Source organism: Quercus lobata, chromosome 8, assembly GCF_001633185.2.
Source record: "Quercus lobata isolate SW786 chromosome 8, ValleyOak3.0 Primary Assembly, whole genome shotgun sequence".
NCBI lineage: Eukaryota > Viridiplantae > Streptophyta > Magnoliopsida > Fagales > Fagaceae > Quercus > Quercus lobata.
This window is the reverse complement of record NC_044911.1, coordinates 19,967,523-19,991,849: the sequence shown is the minus strand read 5'-3', so window position 1 is coordinate 19,991,849 and position 24,327 is coordinate 19,967,523. Positions and strand designations below refer to the sequence as shown.

The 24,327-nt window shown below is 37.3% G+C and overlaps 1 protein-coding gene across 1 annotated transcript in view; it reads left to right on the top strand.

Moving 5' to 3' along the window:
- Window positions 1–20,549, top strand: part of LOC115955502 (plant intracellular Ras-group-related LRR protein 6) — a 31,495-nt gene extending 10,946 nt beyond the window's left edge. Inside the window, exons 11-21 of the mRNA XM_031073633.1 lie at window positions 1,666–1,756; window positions 2,180–2,240; window positions 2,325–2,392; window positions 2,512–2,582; window positions 6,564–6,701; window positions 16,253–16,357; window positions 17,034–17,158; window positions 17,313–17,409; window positions 18,190–18,264; window positions 18,965–19,020; window positions 20,142–20,549. Of these exons, the coding sequence (XP_030929493.1) occupies window positions 1,666–1,756; window positions 2,180–2,240; window positions 2,325–2,392; window positions 2,512–2,582; window positions 6,564–6,701; window positions 16,253–16,357; window positions 17,034–17,158; window positions 17,313–17,409; window positions 18,190–18,264; window positions 18,965–19,020; window positions 20,142–20,214 (960 nt within the window). The 3' untranslated portion in view covers window positions 20,215–20,549. The remainder of the gene's footprint in view (window positions 1–1,665; window positions 1,757–2,179; window positions 2,241–2,324; window positions 2,393–2,511; window positions 2,583–6,563; window positions 6,702–16,252; window positions 16,358–17,033; window positions 17,159–17,312; window positions 17,410–18,189; window positions 18,265–18,964; window positions 19,021–20,141) is intronic.
- The last annotated feature ends 3,778 nt before the right edge of the window (window positions 20,550–24,327 follow it).

Sequence of the window (24,327 nt, the reverse complement as noted above, 5' to 3'; positions counted from 1 at the left end):
GTCGGGTCCATTGTAATTAAATTAGTCTATATAGCAAAGATGTAGCTTTTTAGAACTTGGATGTAGGTTGTTAAGCTGAACCACATTAATTTTGCTTTTGCTCTATATATTTCTTTATTCTCTCTTAATATTAATCACAACAACAATTTAAACAAGCTATCAAAGTCAGGCCTTTTGTTGGTTCCCCAAAGGCTGTAAACTCGTTCATATCTCTCACTATGACATTTTCCTTTGTTGATGTCTTCCATTTCCAATAACGCTTCTCTTTGCTGATGTCCTTTGGCCAACAGTGCCACTCTCCTACGGTCATTGGTTTCACCATCCTTCGGTCACCGATCATTGGGGATTTTCTCTATTGCCTGTGTTTGTCTCGATTATTCCATCGTTTGGTCATTGTTTTTCTGCCAATGTTCTCTAGCTATGGTGCATTCATTCTCCAATCATAGTAGTCATCCTCTAGCCACTACTTTAGCTGTCCTCCAGCCACAACAACCATTTTCTGGCCTCCATTTGTTGCTGACTGTCATCATTTGGTGTCACCTGTGGCTAATTTGTGTGTTCCATCCTATGTTCAGCCAGGTAGCATTTTCTCAATGGTCTCACATTCCAAAATCTAGTTTCCACCTTTGAGTTTAAGATGAATAGGATGTACCATAAATATGTGGACCATGGTTTTGTAGAATACTATGGGCTACAAGGTTTTGCAATACCACTAGCTACCGTGGTTATTACTAGACATAATATTTTAGAGGTCAAGTCTTGGTGCGATGGCAAGTGCCTTCCACCAAATGCAACAGGTCCGGGTTCAAGTCTGAAAATCAGCCTCCAAAACATGGGGATAAGGCCGCCTACCATGACTTCTTGCAAAGCCCACAAAAGTGGGAGTTTTGTGCATTGGGTACGACTTCTTATACTAGGTATAATATTTTCCCATTTTTACTCTATATTGGGTCCATTGAAATACAATAATTATATAGAGCAAAGATGTAGCCGCTTAGGGCTTTCCATTGTGGATGTAAGTGATTAGGTTGAACCATGTTAAATTATGCTTTTGCCTACTATTTCTCTCTCTTCTCGCTCATTATCAAATATCAATTCCAACAATATTCTAAAAGTATTATATGAGTTGTAATAGATCTATGAATTTGTATTCTAGCGATACATTTGAGTACGTACATGGAAGGAGGTCCATGCAAATTGTTGTCCGTGTTTGATTTATTTAATTATTTATTTTAAAGTAGTATGTTACACACACCTGGTAGATATTGAATCCATGACCTCATCCTCCACCTTACTCTTGCAATGGGAGGAGGTGCTTTATGAACTAGAGCTTATGGCCATTGTTCTTTGGTTTCTGAGAAGAGTAAGTAGTTATGCTTTAATGTGTTAATTATTTATGTTGTTGTTCTTTTATGTTTTTGTCTACCCTTGCCATGAATTCTAGTTCAGATCTCACTTTCTCCCCTTGTAAGAATAAGGTGGAGTGTAATGCCACGGATTTAAAAAATTATTAGGTGCATGTCTAACTTACCAATAAAAATATATTATTGTTTGCCAAACGTCTTCTTTTTTTTTTTTTTTGGGTTGGGGGTGAAGGAGGGGCATTTTAAAATACTCAGGCGTTGGATCTCTAAGTTTACACTTGCCTGCTAATTGTTCATGCAGTTGAAGGAATATCCTGTAGAGGCATGCAAATTGCATCTTTCGGTTCTGGATCTTTTAAATAATTCATTGACTGGATTGCCCCCAGAAATGGGTAAGGTTCGCAAGTTGTAGTTACGTAGATATAAAGTCTAGCTCTGGCATATTTTCTTAGGATTCTTAACTTCCTGAATAGCTTATGAGGCTTTGAAGAGATCTTTTCACTTCTAAATTATTTCAAACAAGATGAAGATATTACAATTTTACTCCAATTGGTCCAAACTGGAAAATCTTTTAGGCCAAGATAAACCATTTGGTTTAACTTCTGGCTATTCTAATGCTGGATCTTGGACTTTTCTTTTTTCCCTTTATTCTTCTTTTTAAGTCACTCAACTGAGCTCAACAAAGCCTTACCCCTTATCTTTTAGAAAGTTCTTTTTTAATGTTAGTTATGAACTTAAACACTGTAAACAACTCAAAGATTGGGAATTAATATGATCAGTATATAATGGAGAATCTAATTAATTTTTTTTTCTAGGCAATATGACTACCCTGCGAAAACTTTTGCTTACTGGAAATCCTTTGCGAACTCTTCGAAGGTGTGAGTCATTATGTTGGCCTTTAGCGTGTCATATGTGTCTTATAATTAAAGGATTATCCAACTGAAACCTTTTCTCGTCCAGTTCATTGGTTTCTGGACCAACACCTGCTTTACTGAAGTATCTTCGAAGTCGACTTTCTGAGGGTGAAGGTATGTTGGTTTTTGCTAAGCATGCTTCTGTGTGATGGTCTTTAACATACCAAGCCCTTTTTTTTGTCCTTTATGAGTTATCTTCTGTTGTGAGTAATTAGATTCAAAATGTTATGTAGACTCTGAAATTACAACACCAACAAAAGAAGATGTAATTACCAGGGCAGCTCGATTGTCTATCACTTCAAAGGTATCACTTGTTATAGCTGTAATTTTTTTTTTCTTTTTTAAAGACAATATTCTTTTTTGAGAGTAAACTGTCTACAATTTCACGTGTTATTGATGTAATTTAGTTGCTTGGGTCTTACCTGGAAAACTACTATTTTACTGGTACCATATAATCTGATTATAGTCAATAGTCATTTTCGTCTAACTGCTTTTTCTGTGGAGCTTGCTATTTATCTTTCTGCTGGTGGAGGCCAAGTAGATTTTGTGGTGATGTATAGAACCCACAAGAATTGAATATATTGCTAGAATGATCCTTGTGAAGTGGGGAACATCTAATACTGGGATAGCCTCCCAACCCCAAAAGGAAATCTTCATAAAATTTATACAAGGCCCTTGCATATAATGTGAAAATACGGTCATTAGTTAAATATTCAAATTCCATTTTGTAAAAACAAGTTTAGGAGAAAGCAAGTAGAATCTTCTAAATACTATCCATAGCACTATAAGTTTCAAACTATTGTTTTTTGATTGTTAAGTAGCAAATGACAAAATTTCCACTTATCCCAAAAGTTTAACTATTAAGAAATGATGAACTTAAATCATTCAACCATTATTCTAACACCCCCTCATATGTGGGCCTGGACTTCCCCTAAGTAAAGTCAAACACATGAGATTTTTAACTTATTAAATGGGGGGTAAAGGAGATAGGTTTAAACTTAAGACCACCTGTTCTGGTACTATGATATATTAACATTTTTCCCAAAATCTTAAGCTATTAGAAAATGGTGAATTTAATCATTATTCTAACAATCACTAGGATGGGTGACCTCTTGGAAAGTCAGTCTTTGTGTTGCACTCATTTGCTTTCATTTACTTATATATATATATATATATATATATATATATAAACCATTATTCTAACTGCATGCAATACGTACCCATTTGGGTTTTGGACTCATGACCTCACCTTCCACTCATGCATGTGAGAGAAGGAATTGCTGCTTGAGACTTGGCTCATTGGCATTGATTTCAAACCCTATGCCAATCTATATAGAATAAATCAATTTTTGTGGGACTGGTACATACAATACTACTTTTTTTTTTGGGGGTGGGGGGGCAGACAAAATTACTTAACTCAACATTGGCTTGATTATAATGTCACTCAAAGTTGCTGTTAAGATAAATCTTCCAAGCTGGAGTAACCTCCTTTTTGAGCCTAGTATATATGGGTTCCTAAACAAAAGTAAGGAGTTTAAGGAGTTTAGTCTCTTCCATTAATTAAGATAGGAAGGCTGGTACAAACTCTAAAGGTAGTTTGAAATCCATTGGGTTGGGCTCAGATCAGTATCCATGAATTTAAAAATCCTATCTTGGAATGTGAGGGGTTTAAACAATTTGAAAATTTTGCTTAAGGAATGGAAGGGTGATGTTATTTGTTTACAGGAAACCAAATTGGACAGTACTAACTCTACCGTTGTGAAAAGTTTATGGGGCAGCCCATTAGTAGATTGGGCAGTTTTGGATGCAATTCACACTGCTGGGGGTATTTGGTTGGCATGGGATAGGAGGTTGTTTGAGAGAGTTGATTATTTTGTTGGTAGACTTTCTGTTTCTGTTTTGTTGGAGGGAGTGGTAGACGGTTTTGAATGGGTGTGTTCGGGGGTGTATGGTCCATCTGATGACAGTGCTAGGAATGATATGTGGGTGGAACTTGATTCTATGAGATTGCAGTGGATTTTGGCTTGGTGTTTGATTGGTGATTTTAACATCATCATATATCCAGTAGAGAAGCTTGGTTGTCACTCTTTTAGCTCAGCCATGTTTAAATTCTCTGACTTTATTGAGAAACACAATTTGGTTGATCTGCCTTTGGAGGGAGGTGATTACACCTGGTTTCGTGATTCTAATAATCCTTCCATGTCCAGAATTGATAGGGCTCTAATTTCAGCTGACTGGGAGGATCATTTTTTGGATGTGACACAGAAGTCTCTTCCTCGGGTGGTGTCGGATCATTGTCCTATTTTAGTGGAGGCAGGAGGTATGTTGAGGGGGACGAGTGCTTATAAATTTGAAAATATGTGGCTGAAAGTGGAGGGTTTTGTGGATTGACTTCAGTAGTGGTGGAGGGGTTATCACTTTGTGGGACCTCCAAGTTATGTTTTAGCTTGTAAATTGAAGGCTTTGAAAGGTGATTTGAAGCATTGGAATAAGCATGTGTTTGGGGATGTGGCTTTTAGGAAGAAATGTCTTTTGACTGAGTTGTTAGAGCTTGATATGAGAGGAGTTGCAAGTTTTGTCTCTAGAAAATAGATCTAGAAGAACTATGGTCAAAGCTGATATCGAGCATTTAGCTTCTTTGGAGGAAATTTCTTGGAGGCAAAAATCCAAGGCCTTGTTCATAAAAGAGGGGGATAATAATACTCGGTTTTTCCATAGGTTGGCTAAGTCACATAGGCAAACCAATCAAATTAGGGGAATGGAGCTTGAGGGTGTGTTTTTATGAGGATGACAGGGAGGTTTAAGCTTAGGTGGTGGAATTTTATAAGAATCTATATCAAGAGCTTGAATCTTGGAGACCTACTATTGATGGCTTGGAGTTTGTTTGCTTCGATGAGGAGATTCTTGCAGTTTTAAAGGAGGCTGAAGGTGATAAGGCACTTGGGCCAAATGGTTTTACTATGGGTTTTTCCCAAAAGTGTTGGAGTGTGGTAGAAGAAGATGTTATGGCTTTTTTTGTGGATTTTCATAGAACTTGCATCTTTGAAAAATCCCTTAATGCCACTTTCTTATGTCTGATTCCTAAGAAGACCAATGCTATTAACATTAAGGACTTTTGTCCTATTAGCCTTGTGGGTAGTTTGTATAAGCTGCTATCAAAAGTGTAGGAAATTGATGGTCATGATGGCCTTGTTGGATATGTTGTTTGGACTTAAAACCTCTATACTGAAGGCTTTATATGATTGGATGGTTGCCAATTCTTGTTTTACATTTTCTAATCTGTTAGAATTTTTTGATCTTTTTACATTCTCTTGACTTGTTGGGGGAATCTCTTGTATACTTCCTGTGTACATGGGTTGTGCCCTTCTGCGCTATTAATGAGATATGAATACTTATATATAATTTTTTTTTTATTTAATAAAAGATAAAATTATCTCAAAGGTTACAAAATCCTTGACGAGTGGAAGAAGTATTCTATATGTTTTTTTTTCTTTTTTCTTTTTTGGACCAGAAGTATTCTATATGTTTTAGTATAAGAACAAAGGTGACTGCAAGGGTTGCACCAATTATTTTGTCATCAAAGTTATGAATTTTTTTGTTTATCTTTTTGATAGATTTTAATGAATTGCCATAAAACATCATGCCTATAAAAGGTGTGGAGCATAAATGAGAGGTTTTGGATGGTTTCAAGATTTGAGTAAACAATTGAATGCTGTTATGAGAAGTTAGAGGTAAGCTCAGATAGATGATAAGAGCAGTGTTAGCTATGCGTGCAATATGGTTTTGATCATTTACAAGATCTGTACTGGACCTGAGGTGAAGTTAGTGGAATCTATGGCAGCTTCAAAGGACATGAACCTATTAGAGCTGGATGGCTAGCTGATCCCAAGTAGCAAGGTTTAAACTCTGTTGGATTGAATAATTGATACTTTTCCTTTTTCGTTTTGTTAATCCTGTATTCATGGTATTTGAAAGTTTAATTTGCTGGATGATATTGTTTGATACACACTTTCTGGTATAGAATATTGGAAATTTGGGCCTTGGGCAGTGGCTTTGGTACTAAAGGGTGGGGTGGGATTTAAATTGGTCTTAGGTTCAAATTTTTTATTTTTGATATCAACTGTAGGGTTTCTTGTGCTGCCTTTGATTCTGGTCGTCATGTTGTGCTATGCATACTTATCCCTCCATAGTGATCTTAGTTAGCATGGAGCTTCTGATTTGCCTTTCATTTAATCTTTCTGTCTTCAAATAGGAAATTTCACCTTTATTAATGTGGGAATTTCAGGAACTTTCTTTGGAAGGGCTTAGTTTGAGTGCTGTTCCGTCAGAAGTATGGGAATCGGGTGAGATCATAAAAGTTGATCTTTCTAGGAACGCCATTCAAGAGCTTCCAGTTGAGCTTTCCTCATGTATTTCACTCCAGGTAAATTTCTTAGTAGATCCTGGTTTGTACAGTTTTTTTTTTTGGTTTTGTTGGGTGGGGGGGGGGGGGGATAATGATATAGTGAAATGCTATTTGTGTTGGCAAGTCTAAGTGACTGCTAACCTCCTTAAATGATGGACACAGCTGTCTACATCTTTTGATTAAATCCAGAAGCCAATAAACTCTAGATTAAAATGTCAGCTCCTCTCCTTATAAAGAACAAGGTGGAGGGTTATGTCTTAGTTCAAGACCTACCAGGTGCTTATGTAACTTACCAATAAAAAAGAATTCAAGAAATGTTTTTGGTTCCAGAGTATCAGAATCTGAGTCAGTTTTGTTCCTTCTGCTTATTTAATTTGTTGTATGTCACTACATTATGCTCTAGGAGGCCCGGCTACCTCAAATTAGCCAGATATTTTGTTCTTTTCATCTTTTCCGATCATATATGGGGGGCTATCGCAATTTCTTCATTGAATCCAACTTTTTTCAATTAGTTATAGAGGGAGGGGGACGTTATTTCTTGCTACAGATTTTCGAGCGTGGCAAATACTCTATGAGGTCAGTTTTCATGGGGAAGAATGCAGCACAATGGCTGATGAAGAATATTGAGCACATTGTCATTGGGGTTAATTTCAAACAGTTTTTTACATTTAGGGACTGTGATATTGCTTATACTCTCCAAAGGAGTGCCAACTCTTTTGGGCAGTTCTTATTATTGACTGAACTCAAAGCTGGTGGCTTTAGGAGGTCGGTCATTATCCCTGAAGGCGGAGCAGAAAATGGTTGGAGGATGTTCGGGATTGAATTAAGAAAGATGATGTATCCTTCACAATATGTGGTGGGTGGCTCAAGCCAATTGAAATTGGTTGCTCCACTGCACAGGTAAAATTTGGAGATTCAGAATCTAGAACTTTTGCTGAAATGGTGCTGGTGGAGGGGCTGTGAAACCTTGGAGCATTAATGGGGATATTAATTTGGGAGAGAAAATACCGGCAGGAAATAAACTGAGATTTCCGTTACGGTTTAATTCTAATTCAAAAGAAGCTGTTTATGGAAATTGGGAGTGATTTAAGGACTGCATACTGGGCAGGGAAAGGGTTGACTCTGGAGATAGATGAGAAAGGAAAGAGGAGGGTTTCATGGGATTATAACAAAGGTGGACCAAAGTGCTTTAATTGGGCTCCACGGGAAACAAGTAAAAAAAAAAGCCAACTGTGGGCTTAAGTTTGAAACCCAAGTTAGCCCAACCTGGTTTGGGATCTACTTAGCTGACCGTAGCAAACTTCTCAAGCCTAAGCTCTCATGAAATGGTTGAGCCATCTGCCAAGGCCAGTCCGACACCCTTGGCCCACTTAGTGACAACAGCAGAAGCTTTCTCAGACAAACCCAAGTCCTTGATGCTCACTGAAGTGGTGGCAGATTGACAGGCAGAGCCTTTGATGGTTGTTCAGCGCAGTTGTTTGTATGGGACTAGCTCCGATAGTCTCATGGTAGGTCAGATGCAGGTTGGGATTAGTGCCGATAGTTCTGCGGTGGTTCCGATGATGGTCAATAGTGGTTTATCTGTCGGTCTTCACTCCGATAGGCTTGTGATGGGTCATATGGAGGCTGGGATCAGCTCCGATAGAATTGCAGTGGCTCTGATAGAGGATAATAGTAGTTTCTTTGATGGTTTCAACTTCGCCGGTCTCACGGTGACTCAATTGGAGGCTGGGATTAGCTCCGATGGAAGTGCGGTGGCTTCGACAGAGGTTGTCTGTAGCTTCTCAGATGGTTTCAACTCCGACGGTCTCGCGGTGCCTCAGATGGTGACTGGGAATAGTTTTGTTTGCCTTGGGGTGGCTCTGATGGAGGTTAGATGTAATTCCTCTGATGGGTTTAGCTCCAGAGGCCACACAGTGACTTAGATGGTGTTGGATAGTGTTGGGGTCAGCTCCGATGACTCTGTAGAGGCTTTGGGTAAGGCCGAGAGGGTAGATACGCCACTTTCTATGGGTATTTTCTTGGCAGTAGCCCTTCAAAGAATGATGGATGCTGGGTTGGTGGATTTTGGTGTAAATGGTGTGGATAAAGCTGGAAGTGGGAGTAGAGTGCATTTGATTTAGGGGGTGGATGACAAGTGCACCAGGTAGATAGATGTTGTTGAGACTGATCAGCCCAATTTAGCATTGATTGAATCAAAGTCAGTTTGTGGCATATTTGATTTGGGTGTCTCGATGGAGGAGGGAGGGGCTATCTCATAAGTAGCTTTTTTGGGTAAGGAGGAGAGTTTGGCAGATTGTAATCAGCTATCCACTATTGCTCCTTCGGGGTTGGACCTGTCGATAGAAATGCACAAGGATATTAAGGTGTTGGGTCTTGGTAGTAGGCTGGATGTCTCAAGTTGGGTGAAGCATAGGATCCTAGGTTTTAGTAAAGTGGTTGGGCTTTTTGTGAACCGTCATGGGAGGTTGTGCATTGACTATCTTCAAAGGCTAGAAACGGAGATGGAGGTAGTTAACGAATGACGGAAGAAAGCAGCGGTTAACCAAAAGGCAGCCTCCTCTACAAGTAAAGGGAAAAAGGAGTTAAGGAATTTAATTTCCTCAGTTAATTATGATGGGCGATAGAGTGTTGGTAGTGCAGTAGAAGAAGCAGTGGGGAAATAGAAGTATTAATGAAGATGAAAATGATTTCATGGAATATTAGAGAATTGAACGTCTCCCAAAAATGTTTGGTAGTTAGAAACTTGTTACGGGAATAGAAGTGTGATGATGTATGCCTTCAAGAAACAAAGCTTGATGGCATGGATAGACAGATGGTTTGCAGTTTGTGGAGTTGTCTGTATGTGGATTGGGCGGTTCTAGATGCTGATCAGATGACTGGGGGAGTCTTGATTATGTGGGATAGAAGGGTTTTTGAAAAGTTGGAGGTTCTGGTGGGTTTGTTCTCGGTGTCAATTCAATGGAAAGGTGTGGAGGATGGTTTTATTTGGGCATGTTCAGGAGTGTATGGCCCAAATGACAACAATATGAGGAGTTATATGTGGGATGAGTTGGTATTCAATAGTACTGGAATGTTCCCTGGTGTTGTTTTGGGGATTTTAATGTTGTTCGTTTTCCTAGTGAATGGAGTGGTGGGTCTCGGCTTACTCTGGCTATGGATAAGTTTTTTGAATTTATCGAGGACCTAAACTTGATAGATTTGCCATTGGAGGGAGGGAGTTATACATGGTCTAGTGGTACTAACCAACCATCCATGTCCAGAATTGATAGAGCTCTGGCGTCACATGACTAGGAGCAACACTTTCTAGATGTGATCCAGCGGATTCTACCACGACCTATTTCAGATCATTTCCCAATTCTTTTGGAGGCAGGGGGTATGGCGAGGGGGAAAAGTCCCTTCCGGTTTGAGAATATGTGGTTGAAAACGGATGGGTTTGTTGATAGAGTTGATTCATGGTGGAAGCGCCATTATTTTTCGGGTACACCTAGTTATGTGTCTGCTAAAAAATTGAAAGCTTTGAAAGAAGACATTATTTAGTAGAATCGTCGAGAATTTGGCAATGTTGGTTGCAAGAAGAAAATTTTTTTTTGGGGGGGGGGGGGCATTAGAGTTATTAGATGCTAAGGATAGGGTTCTTGGACTCACTGAAACAGAGATGAATGAGAGAAATGAAGTGAGATCGCATAGAGGAGATCTCATGGAGACAGAAATCAAGGATGTTGTGCATTAAGGAGGGTGATAATAATACTAAGTTCTTCCACAAGATGGCTAATTCTCATAGAAGGTATACCATTTGAGTTTCTTAGAAGTGGATGGAGTGATTTATGACGAAGGAGCAGAAGTGGCTGCTCAGGTAGTTCAATTTTATAAAACTCTGTATCAAGAGTCTGAAGAGTGGAGACCTTTTGTGGAAGGTCTAGAGTTTGATCAAGTTGGAGAGTTGGAGAGGGGCTGGCTAGAGAGGAGGTTTGAGAAGGACGAGATACTATCAGTGGTCAAAGATATGGAAGGGGATAAAGCTCTAGGTCCAGATGGCTTTTCTATAGCCTTTTTCCATCATTGCTGGAGAGTTGTAGAAAGAGATGTTTTAGCAGTTTTTGAAGAGTTCTATCAGCATTGTAAGTTTGAGAGATCTCTTAATGCTACCTTTATAGCTTTAATCCCTAAGAAGAAAGATTTTAGACCTATTAGTTTGGTGGGGAGCATGTATAAGATCTTGGCTAAGGTTTTGACAAATCGATTGAAAGTGGTGTTAGATCAACTGATATCTAAATCTCAGAATAGTTTTGTGGGAGGTAAACAAATCCTTGATTCATTTCTCATTGCCAATGAGTGTGTTGACAGCCGGACGAAAAGTAAGATTTTGGGGGTGATCTGTAAGTTAGATATTGAGAAAGCATATGACAATGTGAATTGGGAGGCACTTCTGAAGTTGTTGAAGAAAATGGGCTTTGGGGAGAAATGGTGTAGCTGGATTCGAACTTGTATCTCTATAGTTCAGTTTTCTGTGTTAGTTAATGGGTCTCCAGCTAACTTCTTTGGTAGCTCTAGAGGTTTAAGAAAAGGGGATCCGCTGTCTCCCATGTTATTTTTTAGTTATGATGGAGGTGTTTAGTAGGATGGTGAAGAGAATGGAGGGGGCAGGATTACTTAGTGGCTTTAGGGCAGATGGTAGGAGGGGTAGAGGGGAATATATTTCACATTTGCTGTTTGCGGATGATACTATTTTGTTTTGTGATGCAGTAGTGGAACAAATCCTACATGCTCGATTGTTACTACTTTGTTTTTTGGCTGTGACCGGTTTGAAGGTTAACATAGCTAAGAGTGAAATGGTTCCTATAGGAGAGGTAAATAATGTGCATGCTTTGGCAGAGATATTGGGTTGTAGGGTTGGGGCCTTGCCAATGACTTATCTTGGTATGCCGTTGGTGGCGTCCCATAAATCCCCCTCTATTTGGAACCCTATTTTAGAAAAAATTGAAAGAAAGTTAGCAGGGTGGAAGAAGTTGTATTTGTCAAAAGGTGGTAGACTGACATTGCTTAAAAGCACACTATCCAGTCTCCCTACTTATTTCTTATCTCTTTTCACCATTCCTACACATGTGGTGAACAAAATTGAGAAGCTGCAAAGGGATTCTTTGTGGGCTGACTCTAAGACACATTTGTTGGGTTAGGATAAGGTGTGTATGCCTATTGCTAATGGCGGTATGGGTATTAGGAAGTTGACCACTTTCAATAAAGCCTTACTAGGAAAGTGGCTTTGGCGTTTCGGGATCGAGGAGAATAGGCTTTGGAGGAGGGTGGTAGCTTTGAAATTTGGGGAAGAATTGGGGGGATGGACCTCTAAGTTAGGAAGGGGTGGGTGTTCATGGGTGTGGTTTGTGGAGAAGTATCTGGATGGGATGGGAAGTGTTTAGCAAAAATGTCCAGTTTAAGGTTGGGGTGGGGGATAGAGTGAAATTTTGGATAGACAGATGGTGTGGATATCTTCCTCTTCATTTGGCTTTTCCGGTCTTGTACAATTTTGCTGTAAACAAAGAGGGTTCCGTAGAATCATCTTTGATATGTCAAGGAGCGAGGAATAGGAGAACTTAGGATGTTCGTTTCATTCGGGGTCCTAATGATTGGGAGGCAGATGCAGTTGATGATTTCTTTCGATTCTTGGCATCCAATTTACCTTTAGTGACTGATGGTGATCGTATGAGATGGAAGTTGACAAAGAACAGGAATTTTACTATCTGCTCGTATTACCATAAGTTACATGGTTCTTCTTCCATTGTTTTTCCATGGAAAGGTATTTGGAAGGTTAAGGCACTCCGGCGTGTCTCTTTTTTTGTTTGGACAGCGGCATGGGATAGGATTCTCACGGGAGATAAGTTGCGGCTTAGGGGCTTTGACTTCGTTGACTAGTGTATTATGTGTCGTTGTGGGGAGACAGTGAATCATTTGTTGTTATATTGTAGAAAGGCTTATTGGCTGTGGTGCTTTGTCTATAGAACTTTTGGGATTTTATAGGTCCCCTCATGTATTGTGTCGGATTTTCTTTTTGGTTGGTGGAATTAGTTGGGGAAGCATGCATCTCATATTTGGAATTTAGTTCCATTGTGTTTGATGTGGTTCATTTGGAGGGAACGCAATCGGCGGACGTTTGAGGATTTGGATAGATTTGATGACCACCTGCTTGCTCTCTTTTCTAGTTTCCTTTTTGATTGGAATAGGGATTGGGGACTCACATCTAGTGATTCTCTTCCTTTATTCCTTAGCTCTCTTCTTCTTTGTAATTAGTGTTTTTTTTATGTTTTTGCTTTTCCATCTTTTTTTGTACTTTTGATATGCTGGTGCTACTTTGCATATAGCAGTTTTTGAATATATATCTTTTTTACCTGTCAAAAAAAAAAAAAAAAAATCAGAATCTGATTCAGCCTATTCCTTGATTTAAAAAAAAAATATATGTATTTCTACATATCGAAAAAAGAAAAAGGTATATTTGTATTACTTGATTAGTGGATTCATTAAATGGTGAATACTAAAATTTGAAATTAAAGCAGTTATTTTGTTGTAATAAGGTGCAAGGGATAATAAATTATGTGGACATGCTTTTTGGAAGCTCTTCTTGGTTGAGAAATTATTCACTTCTCCAGGAGGAGCATCCTCAATGCTGGTGGCTCCTCCACCACCATCCCCAACTCCAATTAGACAAGGCATAGGCATCTCTCTCTCACTCTGTCTCAGATCTGTGCATCTGGGGTGTGTGTTGGTGGAACCTTTTTGAACCTTCTCCAAATAGCAGGAAGAATAGATGGAGCGGGATGGCAGTAACTCACCTGATTTGAAGATGGGGGGCTCCGTGGAGAACTTTCTCCAAACAGCACCATGTGGGGTTCGCCATTATTATACTTTAATTGACCTGCTATTTCCACAGAAATTTCCTAAGTTTTTTATTGCACAGCTTGAAATTGGTTCACCCTCATTTTAATAGTCACAAATTGATACTCACCAAGAAGAAATTTATGTGAGACTTTCTAATTGTCTACTGTGACCAATAAAATGTCTTTCCTTTGGGCTGTTTGAATGGCTGACTTGGTTGTGGATTGAAGGATATTTCCACGATGGATGGTGGCCTTGTCTGATTGGAGTTGGGGATGGCGGTGGAGCCACTGATAGTGAGGGTGAGGGTGAGGGTGAGGGTGAAGGTTTTTAATTTTTTATTTGATTATTATTTTTTCCTAATCTTAAATTATGACTGGATTGGTGACTAGAATGTGACTCAATAAAATTGTCACACATGGAAGACGATTATCTAGTGGAAGGACCACTAGGCATTACTGATGTGGTCCTCCGGGAGTGAATAGATTATCCTTTTAGTTTGATGTTATGCAAGGCTGGAGTTAAAGCTTTAATATTTATCCGTGTCAAGGGGGCGGTACGTTACTAAATCTAGGGCATGCGGGCATGCAAACGAAGAGTTAGATGTTTGCAACCCCCACCGTTACCACCACTGCAGTAACCACACCCACTCCCAAGCCTACCACCTCCACCATACATATACCCCACACCACACCCAGATTAGTTCAAACATGTGCTCAGCTCATACCAAGTGTGAATTCTTGGCAAACCCCCTAGTCTAATACTCATACCAGCATGTGACTCAGATCTACCCCACACCCAGATTAGTTCAAACACGTGCTCAGCCCATACCAAGTGTGAATTCTTGGCAAACCAGGCCATGATATTAGCAACCTAGTCTAATACTCATACTTGCATGTGCTCAGATTAGTTCAAGCATGTGCTAAGCCCATCCCAAGTGTGAATTCTCATCCTTTTCTTTTGTGGATTTGACTCGCCATCTGAATATTGTTCTAAATTTTTAGATGCTTGGTTAATTTTATAAAAATAAGAAGAAGAAGAAAGCCTTAGTCCTAGAATTTGGGGTTGCCTATGAATCCTTGACAAATTAGACTGGGTCGGCCACTTGAATTTTTTTTCTCCATTCTATCTTATCTAAAGTCATACTCTGTTAATTCCCTAATTGACATGTCTTTTTCTTTTCTTTTAAAAAGAAGAAGAAGTTATTTTGACCTTTCTCTACCTTTTTTTGTTCCCTCAATTTGGATCAATTCACTCTTTCTTACCGGTTCATTACTCATGACTCGCTCTCATCTTTTCGTCAATAGGGGCTACCCCTATCTTTAAACCTCATTGTGTTAGACATAGTTAATTTATAGCTTGACTTCGTTAATTGATATTTAAGTTGAAAATTTTGATTTGTCTATCATTGAGGGCAAGCTACTTCCCAACCAAAATTGCCTGGCTCATTTCAATTTGGATCTTAGTCTAGGGCATTGTTTAGACTATCCAAACCATATTAAACTCAGGGAACCTAGAAACTCTAATGGATGGGTAATAGTGAACATCAAAGTTGAGACATCTAAAGTGAGTGAAGTGTGCGTTGTCAAAACCTAAAGAGACAACAAAAGAAGAGGACTGAAACACTACAAGCCCAAAAGAGTCTAAAAGGGAATCGAACAAAGATTCCATTTTTCCTGAAGCCCAATGTACACCAAATATTGTCAATAGATCCATAGGCATGCATCTATTTGAAGTGCTTGGTTACAAACTTATGAAGCATATAGATTTACTCCTTAGTCCCTAGAGATTTTCTTTGAGATTGTTCAAAGTGTTAGATCCTGGTGGAAAGAATGCATATTTCGTTGACATTCCATCTTATAAAGGTCCAACAATCATTCCATAAGCCCCTTTGATGAGTCTTTTCATGACCCAGTTAAAAATTTATACTTGATCCAATACCGCTAAAGTCTAAACCCTCCCCCATCACATAAAGAACATATAGATGCTAATTTGCATGAGCAGATTGTTTTCACTACCTAGTATATTGCAAGATGCGACTGAGTTTTGACTACACATGGATTACTAGGGCCTAGTTGTATCATCTGGAACTTGATCTGCTAGAGTACTATTTAGAGCTATACTTGATGGGGTTGAGTCTCTACACTCTGGGAAAGTTGGTGCGCACCAGATTAATACTGATTGATTCCATTAGTCCAAATTATGAGTTTTGAATTAATTTGAATTATTTTGAGAGTCTTTAGGAATTTGACTGCTATCTAGTTATCATTTCATTTTCCTTGATGTAATTTGGAAGCCTATTTAAAGTCCCTAGAAAAAAATATTATGGACAAATGATTGTGAATAAAATTTTATGTTGACAATTTTCCAATGGCTTTGTGCCGATTCCTGGTAGCTTAGGTGTTGATTTCTAGGTTTTCCTGCTTAGTGTTGATTCCAAGCAACCCTATGTGCCTATTCTTATGTTTATCCTTGCTTTTCTTGTTCTATTTGTTTTCCCCATATATCCTTTGAATTTTGTCCTGCATCACCAGGTCCAGTTGTACAGAAATTCCTCTTTAAAAACTTTTGGTCCATCCCATTTCAGATCAGCTTTGGTTAGGAATTTAAGTTAATCAGGGATTCTTCTATACTGATCATTTGGCTTGTTTGAATCTGATATTGTCTATTAATGCATCATTTTTTCCCCAAATGTACAGACTTTGATTTTATCCAGGAACAAGATTAAAGACTGGCCAGGTGCAATTTTAAAGTCACTTCCTAATCTTTTGTGTTTGAAGTTGGACAATAATCCACTCAGACAGGTAAAATAGATCTAATTTTATGCTTCTTTCTTGAACCATATGAGTTAAGGTGTTGCTGTTGAAAAAAATGGACAGTTTGAAACTTTTTTTTCCTGTCTTTTGTTAATGAATTAACTTTCATAACCCCATTTATTAAGAGCTCCAATGGAAAACATGCAGGGGACATAGTCCATGACTGATAGGTCAATTAACTTGGCACCTCACCATTGCTGTGTCTCCTCCAACAACCCCCCCCCCCCCCCCCTTCTTTTTCCTTCAAATAAATAAATAAAGCATGCGTCAAGAACATATGGAAAAACACAAATTAGCTAAGTGTATGCCACAACTTGAATCACAAAATGATATATTTAAAAAATAGAAACCTTCATGATAGCTTACTTACCCAGACTTTGGCACTGGACTTTCCCAACGTGGATAATATATGGCCTTAGTTCTTTGGCATAAATGTATCTGTCAAAAAGGTTTGGACCTTTTTTCTTAACACACACACACATAGCAAAATAAGTACCCTGTCAATTTAGACGCATGGTACTGTATATCAATTGTCTGATATCGTCAGTTCAACATTATAGGTATTTTCTGGAATTATTTTGCTAAGATATCCATATTTAGAGAATGTTTTCTGAGACTTTGTTACCTCTATGATCTGACTACCCTCTTATTATTTGACCGGCAGATTCCATCTGATGGATTTCAAGCAGTCTCTAGGATTCAGGTTCTGGATCTAAGTGGTAATGCATCTTCATTACCAGAGCATCCAGCATTTTCAAGCATGTCTCATTTGCAAGAGCTTTACCTGAGGTCAGTCAGCTGGAAATTCCAATACAATCACACACATTGATGTACATGCACACGGTTTTATGCCCGAGTCTCCTTATTTGCTTCTATGCTTGATCTTATAGTTATTTTCTCTAATGTCTAAGCTATTATTCTTGCATCTTATTCCACTTGACAGAAGAATGCAGCTGCACGAAGTTCCCTCAGATATATTTAACTTACAGCAATTGCGGATCCTTGACCTGAGCCAAAATTCCCTTCAATCGATTTCAGTGGTAATATATGTCTTTCTTAAAAAGAAAATATTTCAACCTGTATTATGACACCTTCTAATTTAGAACTTGTTAAATTCTATTGATTGCCTTTGATTTAGTATTGGGGCTAGACAGACTTGAAAAAAGATCCATGTTGTATATAACAGGCTTCAGGATTTTATTTTTCTTGATTGGTGGACAGGAATGTGTTCTTTTGGTTCATTCAAGTTGAAAGATTTTTTTCTTGGTCATTTTATTGTGTATGGAAATAGATATGACAGGCCAAGGTCTGTTAGGTTTTACAGGTTAAGAGTTTCGGTTTCAACATTGGAGATGGACATGGAAGTGAAGCGATCATTTTTAGTTTAGTGGATTTAATATTTTTTTGAACACGGTTAGAAGGTTATATTTTTCACAATGACCATATAACTGGCTCATGGTTCATGTTTTTTTTTTTTTTTTTTTCCCTAATTTTTTTATTTATTGGTAAATTGCACATGCATCTGGTTTGTCATTGGACCTATGACCTCAAATCCATGGGAAGGTGCCAGTTGAACTAGAGCTCATTGGTGTAAGTGATCCCCGAATCTACAAATTGATGTATTGATAGGAGGTTGATTACTATGGACATGCTAGGAACCCTACAAGTTGACATACTCAATTTTACTGGTTCTATCTATCTATTGTTTACTGAGATGAATCCTGAATTCATAAATTTTGTTTATGGATGCCAACTTTCCTCTTTTGGGAGCATCAACTGCCATCAAATTTGTGATGGTGTTTGTTAATACTGGCATGCAGGAGTTCCAACGTCTTATTTCACTCTCTGAGCTTGGCCTATCTGACAACAACATCTCAGTACTTCCCCCAGAGCTGGTCAGTATATGGAATCCTTTTTCCTATGGTGTTTTCTTAGATATTATGGTACATAAAATCTGTATGGTCCATCTAGTGTTTAATGTCAGCAGCGAGAAATGGGAAATATCATGTTCTCAGCTGCATACATCTCTGAACGTCCACTTGACACCTGTCTTAATGATAAACAACTCATCTCACTGTGACCTTCTCTTGAATTCTCAAAATTTCTGTCTTTTTAGTGATCAAATCACAAAAATAACTCATGATTTTTCTATCTGATCAATGGGCTCATCAAGTTAGTATACTTCTAGCATAATGATTAGTTTTTCTTTCATCCTACTTTTTTTTGGTGAGAAGCAAATAGAACAAGGAAATGCCCCGTACTTTGCCCCACAAAGCATTTCTGGGGGCAAAATTCAGACTATACATTTTCATATCACCAATAAATTGTTCCGTGATGGTTGGTTTAAATCGCATAACATATGGTATAAACAAGTCTGTTATCACATTTTTTTTATTAGCTTAACTGATTATTTTTGTTTGTCTTTCCTGTCTCGATTTTTAAGTAATAATAACTTGTTCTTCAATGCATTACACACATTAATCAATAAGCGTTTGGCTTTAGGATATATCTACTGCTTCAAATGATACATTTTTCTGGACATATTTTCAAGGATTTTTTTACATTATCTAAGTATATAGAGTTTATTTTGGTCAGGGTTTGCTTGAACCGAGCCTACAGGCTTTAAGACTTGACGGAAATCCAATGAGAAGGTATGCTACATTTTGCTGTTTCTCCAGCTTTTTTTTTTAACACTACTTAATTTCTTTAGAAGTTTCAATAGCTTTGCTCTAGTTTTCTGGTTTTTGCGATATTATAAGTGATATTGGTTTAAGTGTAAGGGTAATTGTGTCATTTTCTATTGTGTGGGTTAAGATATTAATATCCTCTGTATGTTAGGGTTAAATTTTGATTAGGCAGTAATTATAGAAGTTGTCTAATTCACAGGCATCATTGTAGCCTAACAACTTCCCAGGTGAAAAAGGGCATTGACTTGATAAACGTACAAAGCCTTCCAGTTTCATCTAGCTTTGTCACTTCTGATCTTGTTGATTTGGGTGAAACTTGCAATCTTTTTGTAGTGATGCATCAAGACAAATTATACACATTTTGGTGCCTATGATACAGTGATCATAATTACAAATCAATAATACTATTAGTTTTGGGATAATGATGCACGAGTACACAATAATGCCAAGTGAAGTTAAGGGTCTCATCTAAAGCTCTGAACATAACCACTTTCTGCAACTTCAGTACTTAAAGCATTATGGGGATGTTAAGTCTCATGGAAATAAGAGTACTTAATTTGATCTATGGATTGAAACTCCTATTAGAGACCTAGTACAGCTCTCCCTGGAGCATCTATGAGAATCAGATCCTTAATAATTTGGAATCTGAAGCTCGTGATTAAGCAACAATATTTTTTGACCTGAAGGAGCACAAGGGAAAAAAAAAAAATTCTGCTAGATAATTAATTTTTTGGTTTGCTTGAGATTTAGAGAGCTTCATATCATGACCACAATTCCTATGTGTTGAGCCCAAAAAAAAGAGAGAGAGTACCCTTCCTATGTAATTCTTGATATATTATTTTCATGAACTTTTATGGACTCCTTTCACAATTAGCTTCCCATGGTCTGTACTCTGTGAAAACTATAGCATCTGGAAGAAAGAGTAAAAACAAGTAACAACGTTTCAAATATTTTACTACTCATGTTGCCAGAAATAATTTCATTGGTAAATAATAGTATGATAAAATTATGTGTATTACTAAAAGAGAGTATAGAATGCTGTGATAAATTTTTGTGATGCTCTTTTCTTTCTATATCTTTTACAGTATCCGGAGGACAATTTTAGACAGAGGAACCAAAGCTGTTCTGAATTATTTGAAGGACAAAATTCCACAGTAGAAGTTCATTCACATCTTACTCCCTCGCTTTTCTTATTTAATTTTATATTATTATTTTAAGCTTCTTGTTAAAGACCACGTACTTGTACATGTCTTGTGTGTAACAATATGTAACATATGACACATGACTCAATTCTGGTATTCAATACCCATATACTTTTGGGTTTTACTGTTTGTTTCCTAATTTTGCTTTTGGTTTGTTCTCTCTCTCTCTCTCTCTCTCTTGATGAGTAGGATCCTCGTCATATCAAGTGATGGATAGAGTACATTTCACAGTTAAGAATTTATTTATTGTATCTACCTGTGTTAATGGTCACGCCATTTAAAAGTTTTTAAGGTCCATTAGATGGAATGGATTACGACCTTATTCACCAATTAGATTATGATTCTACTGTAACTTGTTCACTTTGCTAAGGTGTCTCGTTTTCTCCTATTTTGGCAAATTCTTTTCCAGTTTCGATCAAGGTTTGAAATGGAAAAGAATGAAAAAAAAAAAGTTGTATATTACATTACCTAGACTGTATTATGCCGGTACGTTATCTAAAGGTCTCAGCTCATGTTTTTGCTCTTGTTGCACCTTTAGTTTCAACTTTCAATTAAATCATTCATAGTTTCATACAGCAGATTCTCAAATAAAATAAAACAAATAAAAAATCATTCATACTCTGGGTGTGGTAAGTGTTGCAATTTCAATAAAGTTCCCAACTGAAAATTAGTGCAAAGTGATAACTTGACGAGTCAGAAGTCGATTCTGCATCAAGGAGTATTGATTAACAATTCATAAGATAGATCAAATTAAATCAATAAAATTTAATTGAAGTGAAATTGCAATTATTGATTCACCTTCGAGGGGGTATTAGCCTGTGAGAAAAATGAGTAAAGCTAGGACATCTCTCAATCTTACTAGACTCAGGTTTAAGGTAAGACTTGTCACTATTCATTACTTTGTAAGATTTATTCTGTTCATGGCCTTTGAAAATGTTCTTTTCAATTACTTTTCCACTTTGAGGCATGATGATAAACTTATGAGGTTCGGCTGCAATCATTTTCTTGCATGCTCAATGATGTGGTCAACTTAGTGAGAGTACTTTTGACATTTATGGCCTATGAGTTCTGATCATGCTTGTGCAATAACCCGATTATTCCGTCCAACCATTCAACCTGCCCAGCCCTGCATTGTCCTATATGGATATGATATTGATATTGATTTTCAAGTGGGTTGGGTTGGATCAACTATTAAAGGTAGCGGGTTGAGTATTTTTAAATCCACCAAGACTACTCCAACTATTAAAGCTAGCAGATAGATTCTTTTGGTGAATGTTTGCTCTGATTTGCAAGAAACATTATTTAGGACATGGTTCTCAATACTTGCTTATGGCCAATCTGTCGGGATAAGCCATAACATAAGACCAGAATCAACGAGAATTAAACTTAAATAAGGTTATGCAATTCTTTAGACATTTACGCTAAGTCTTTGCTGTCGTTCTTAGGCTGAACTGTTGTTGCTTGATTCAAGTGTTGCATTGTGGTAGCAGTAGATGTGGGAGGGTCGTTAGGTTTAAATCCTTTTATCATTTTAGCCTTGTAGCTCTGCAGGGTTCCTAGAAAAGGGAGTTAAAAGGAAAAGTACAAATGAAGCGTCTCATATAGTATGAAATGTGATGAAATTGGAAGCATCATGGTCCTTATTTTCCTACAAGGGTGACTAGGTTTGTGTCCTAAATTGTTGTGCTCTCGAGACAATAGAATCTTGGTTCCACCCGTGTGCTTGGCCTCGTTGTTGCTTGGAATATAATCGTGTCTACATTATTGAGATCTTGCCAATATTGACAGTTTCTTGAACTATTGACTCCGCTTTTCGTAGTTTAAGAAAACTCCAAATTATGATGTTTAATGGGCCAAAAAAGTTGTTTCAGTGAAGCCTGAAAACTAAAGTTTTTTTTTAACAAGATTTCTATTTGTAATAAAGTTTCTTGGCCTATTTAAAGGCTTTTTAGATAATTAAAAAAAAAAAAATCAAAATGAAAAAAGTGGCAGCACTAGAATGAAATTAGTTATTTCTTATAGTGTTTTTTTTTTTTTTTTTTTTTTGGTTTAATAGCTTGTTAGAAGTCTTTCTAAAGCTAAAGGTGAAGCCCAAACTTCTACCGGTATGTTATTAACAATACTTTTATGATTTTAATGTTTCTTTTGTGTGTGTGTTTTTTTTTATTTTTATTTTTATTTATTGAATTACTTATCTAAGAAAATGTTTAGTTTTGTATAATTTTTAAATTTAACTTAGATTTAATAGACTTCATGCACTTTAAATACTTAGGATTCCCTGAGAATTAAAATACTAGTTTTGTTTGCCTAAAATCAATATAATTCGTATAAATACCTTTAGAAGGATAATTATTGTGTTCTTAGTGCTAAAATCAGCATTCGTATGAGTTTTAGTTGAAGTATAAAATCATCATCCTTCAATTTTTTCTGGCCCTATTCCACAATCTATGCGAGTAATAGACCTCCTTCACGAAGGTACTATGCAGTGGGACTGCGGAAAAGTCCATGCTTTATATTTGTGCAGAGAGCATGCCTCAACATCCTACCCTCAAGAGATAATTTACAGAGAAGAAAATTAAAGGTGGAACCGTGGTGTGAATTTTGTTGTCAGCAACCAAAGAATGTAAACCACGTCTTGTGGGAATGCCTTTCGCTAGAAATGTTTGGGAATGGTCAGAGGGACTTGGGACTCCCATAGGATTTTTTTTTCTTACTGTTTCGGTCGAGAGAAACAAGTTAGACCTGCCAGAGAGCTTGAGATTTGGACGGTCATCACTTGGTCTCTATGGAACACTCGTAACAAGTTCTATTTTGAAAAAATTCATTTACAACCGAAGGCCATCTGTGATGGAGCTACTGTTGTTTTTCTGGCCGAGAAACAGCACTTCACAGAAGCACAAAAAGAAGACATAGCCGAACCCCTTATGTGAGTTATGTCAAGTTTTGTTTTCTCTTTATATGGCTTTGTCATATTATGTGTTTATCTGCTATGCTCTTTCATTGAGCTGTTTTCACTCTTTCGTCTGTTTTGTCCTACAACGCTAGACCCAATTTGTTTACTTTTCCTTCATTATCTATATAAGTTTCTGATCTTCTAACTCAAAAAAAAAAAAAAACAAACAAACAAACAAACAAAAGAAAACCAATAGATGTATTGTCTGGATCTCCCTAAACCTTAAGAGCCTGTTGGATAAGAAATTTATAGTAACGTTGTTTAAGTGTTGTCAAAAATACGTGTGGATGAAAAAGTGTAGTGAAAATACGTGTACTGTTGTTTAAACAACAGTTTTCAGTATTTAAACAACATTACATGTATTTTCACACACTTTTTTACCTATACGTATTTCCAAAAAATACAAATGAAGTTACTAGAAAATATTGTTGTTTTCCTCAATTTAATTTTTTCCTTATCAACCCATCATAATTTTTAATAAAATTTTATTTGTTTTATTTTATTTTATTTTGTGAATTGCTAATCAACTCATTTTCCTTGTGGAATTGACCTTGGGCTCATCGAGTTATTATTTAACTACAGTCTTGCACTTGGAAGCAATGTTAAAGAAACAACAATTTTTCACCCATTTTTATTCATTCACCAACTCAATTTTTTTTGGCTAAAGTACACCTATGCACCAGGATACCTGAAATAAAAAGCATATATTCAATAGATTTAGGGGTCTAGCCTCTCCAATTTGGTTATGTACTCTTTTAAACCCTCTTCCTTCCTCTCTCATTTCTCTCTTAGATGGGTTGTATTAGGTATATCATGCCATGTACCATTCATCCTCATCTTTAGAGTATGGCGACCCTTGTTTACTTTCTTGCACCTACCCCATTAGAGCAATAGCCATACCCCCCTCCCTCTCAAACATTTAATCAAACCGTTGTATATCTCTCAGGCATTTAATCAAACAGCTCTATAGCATACTCAAAAGCTACAGCTCTCTATCATACTAAAAAAAAATCAAACAAACAAAACCAAACCAAACTCACAGAGACCTAACCCAAAACTTAAACCAAACCTAGAATTTCTATTATAGAAATTCGCACATGGAGATTAAAAAAAAAA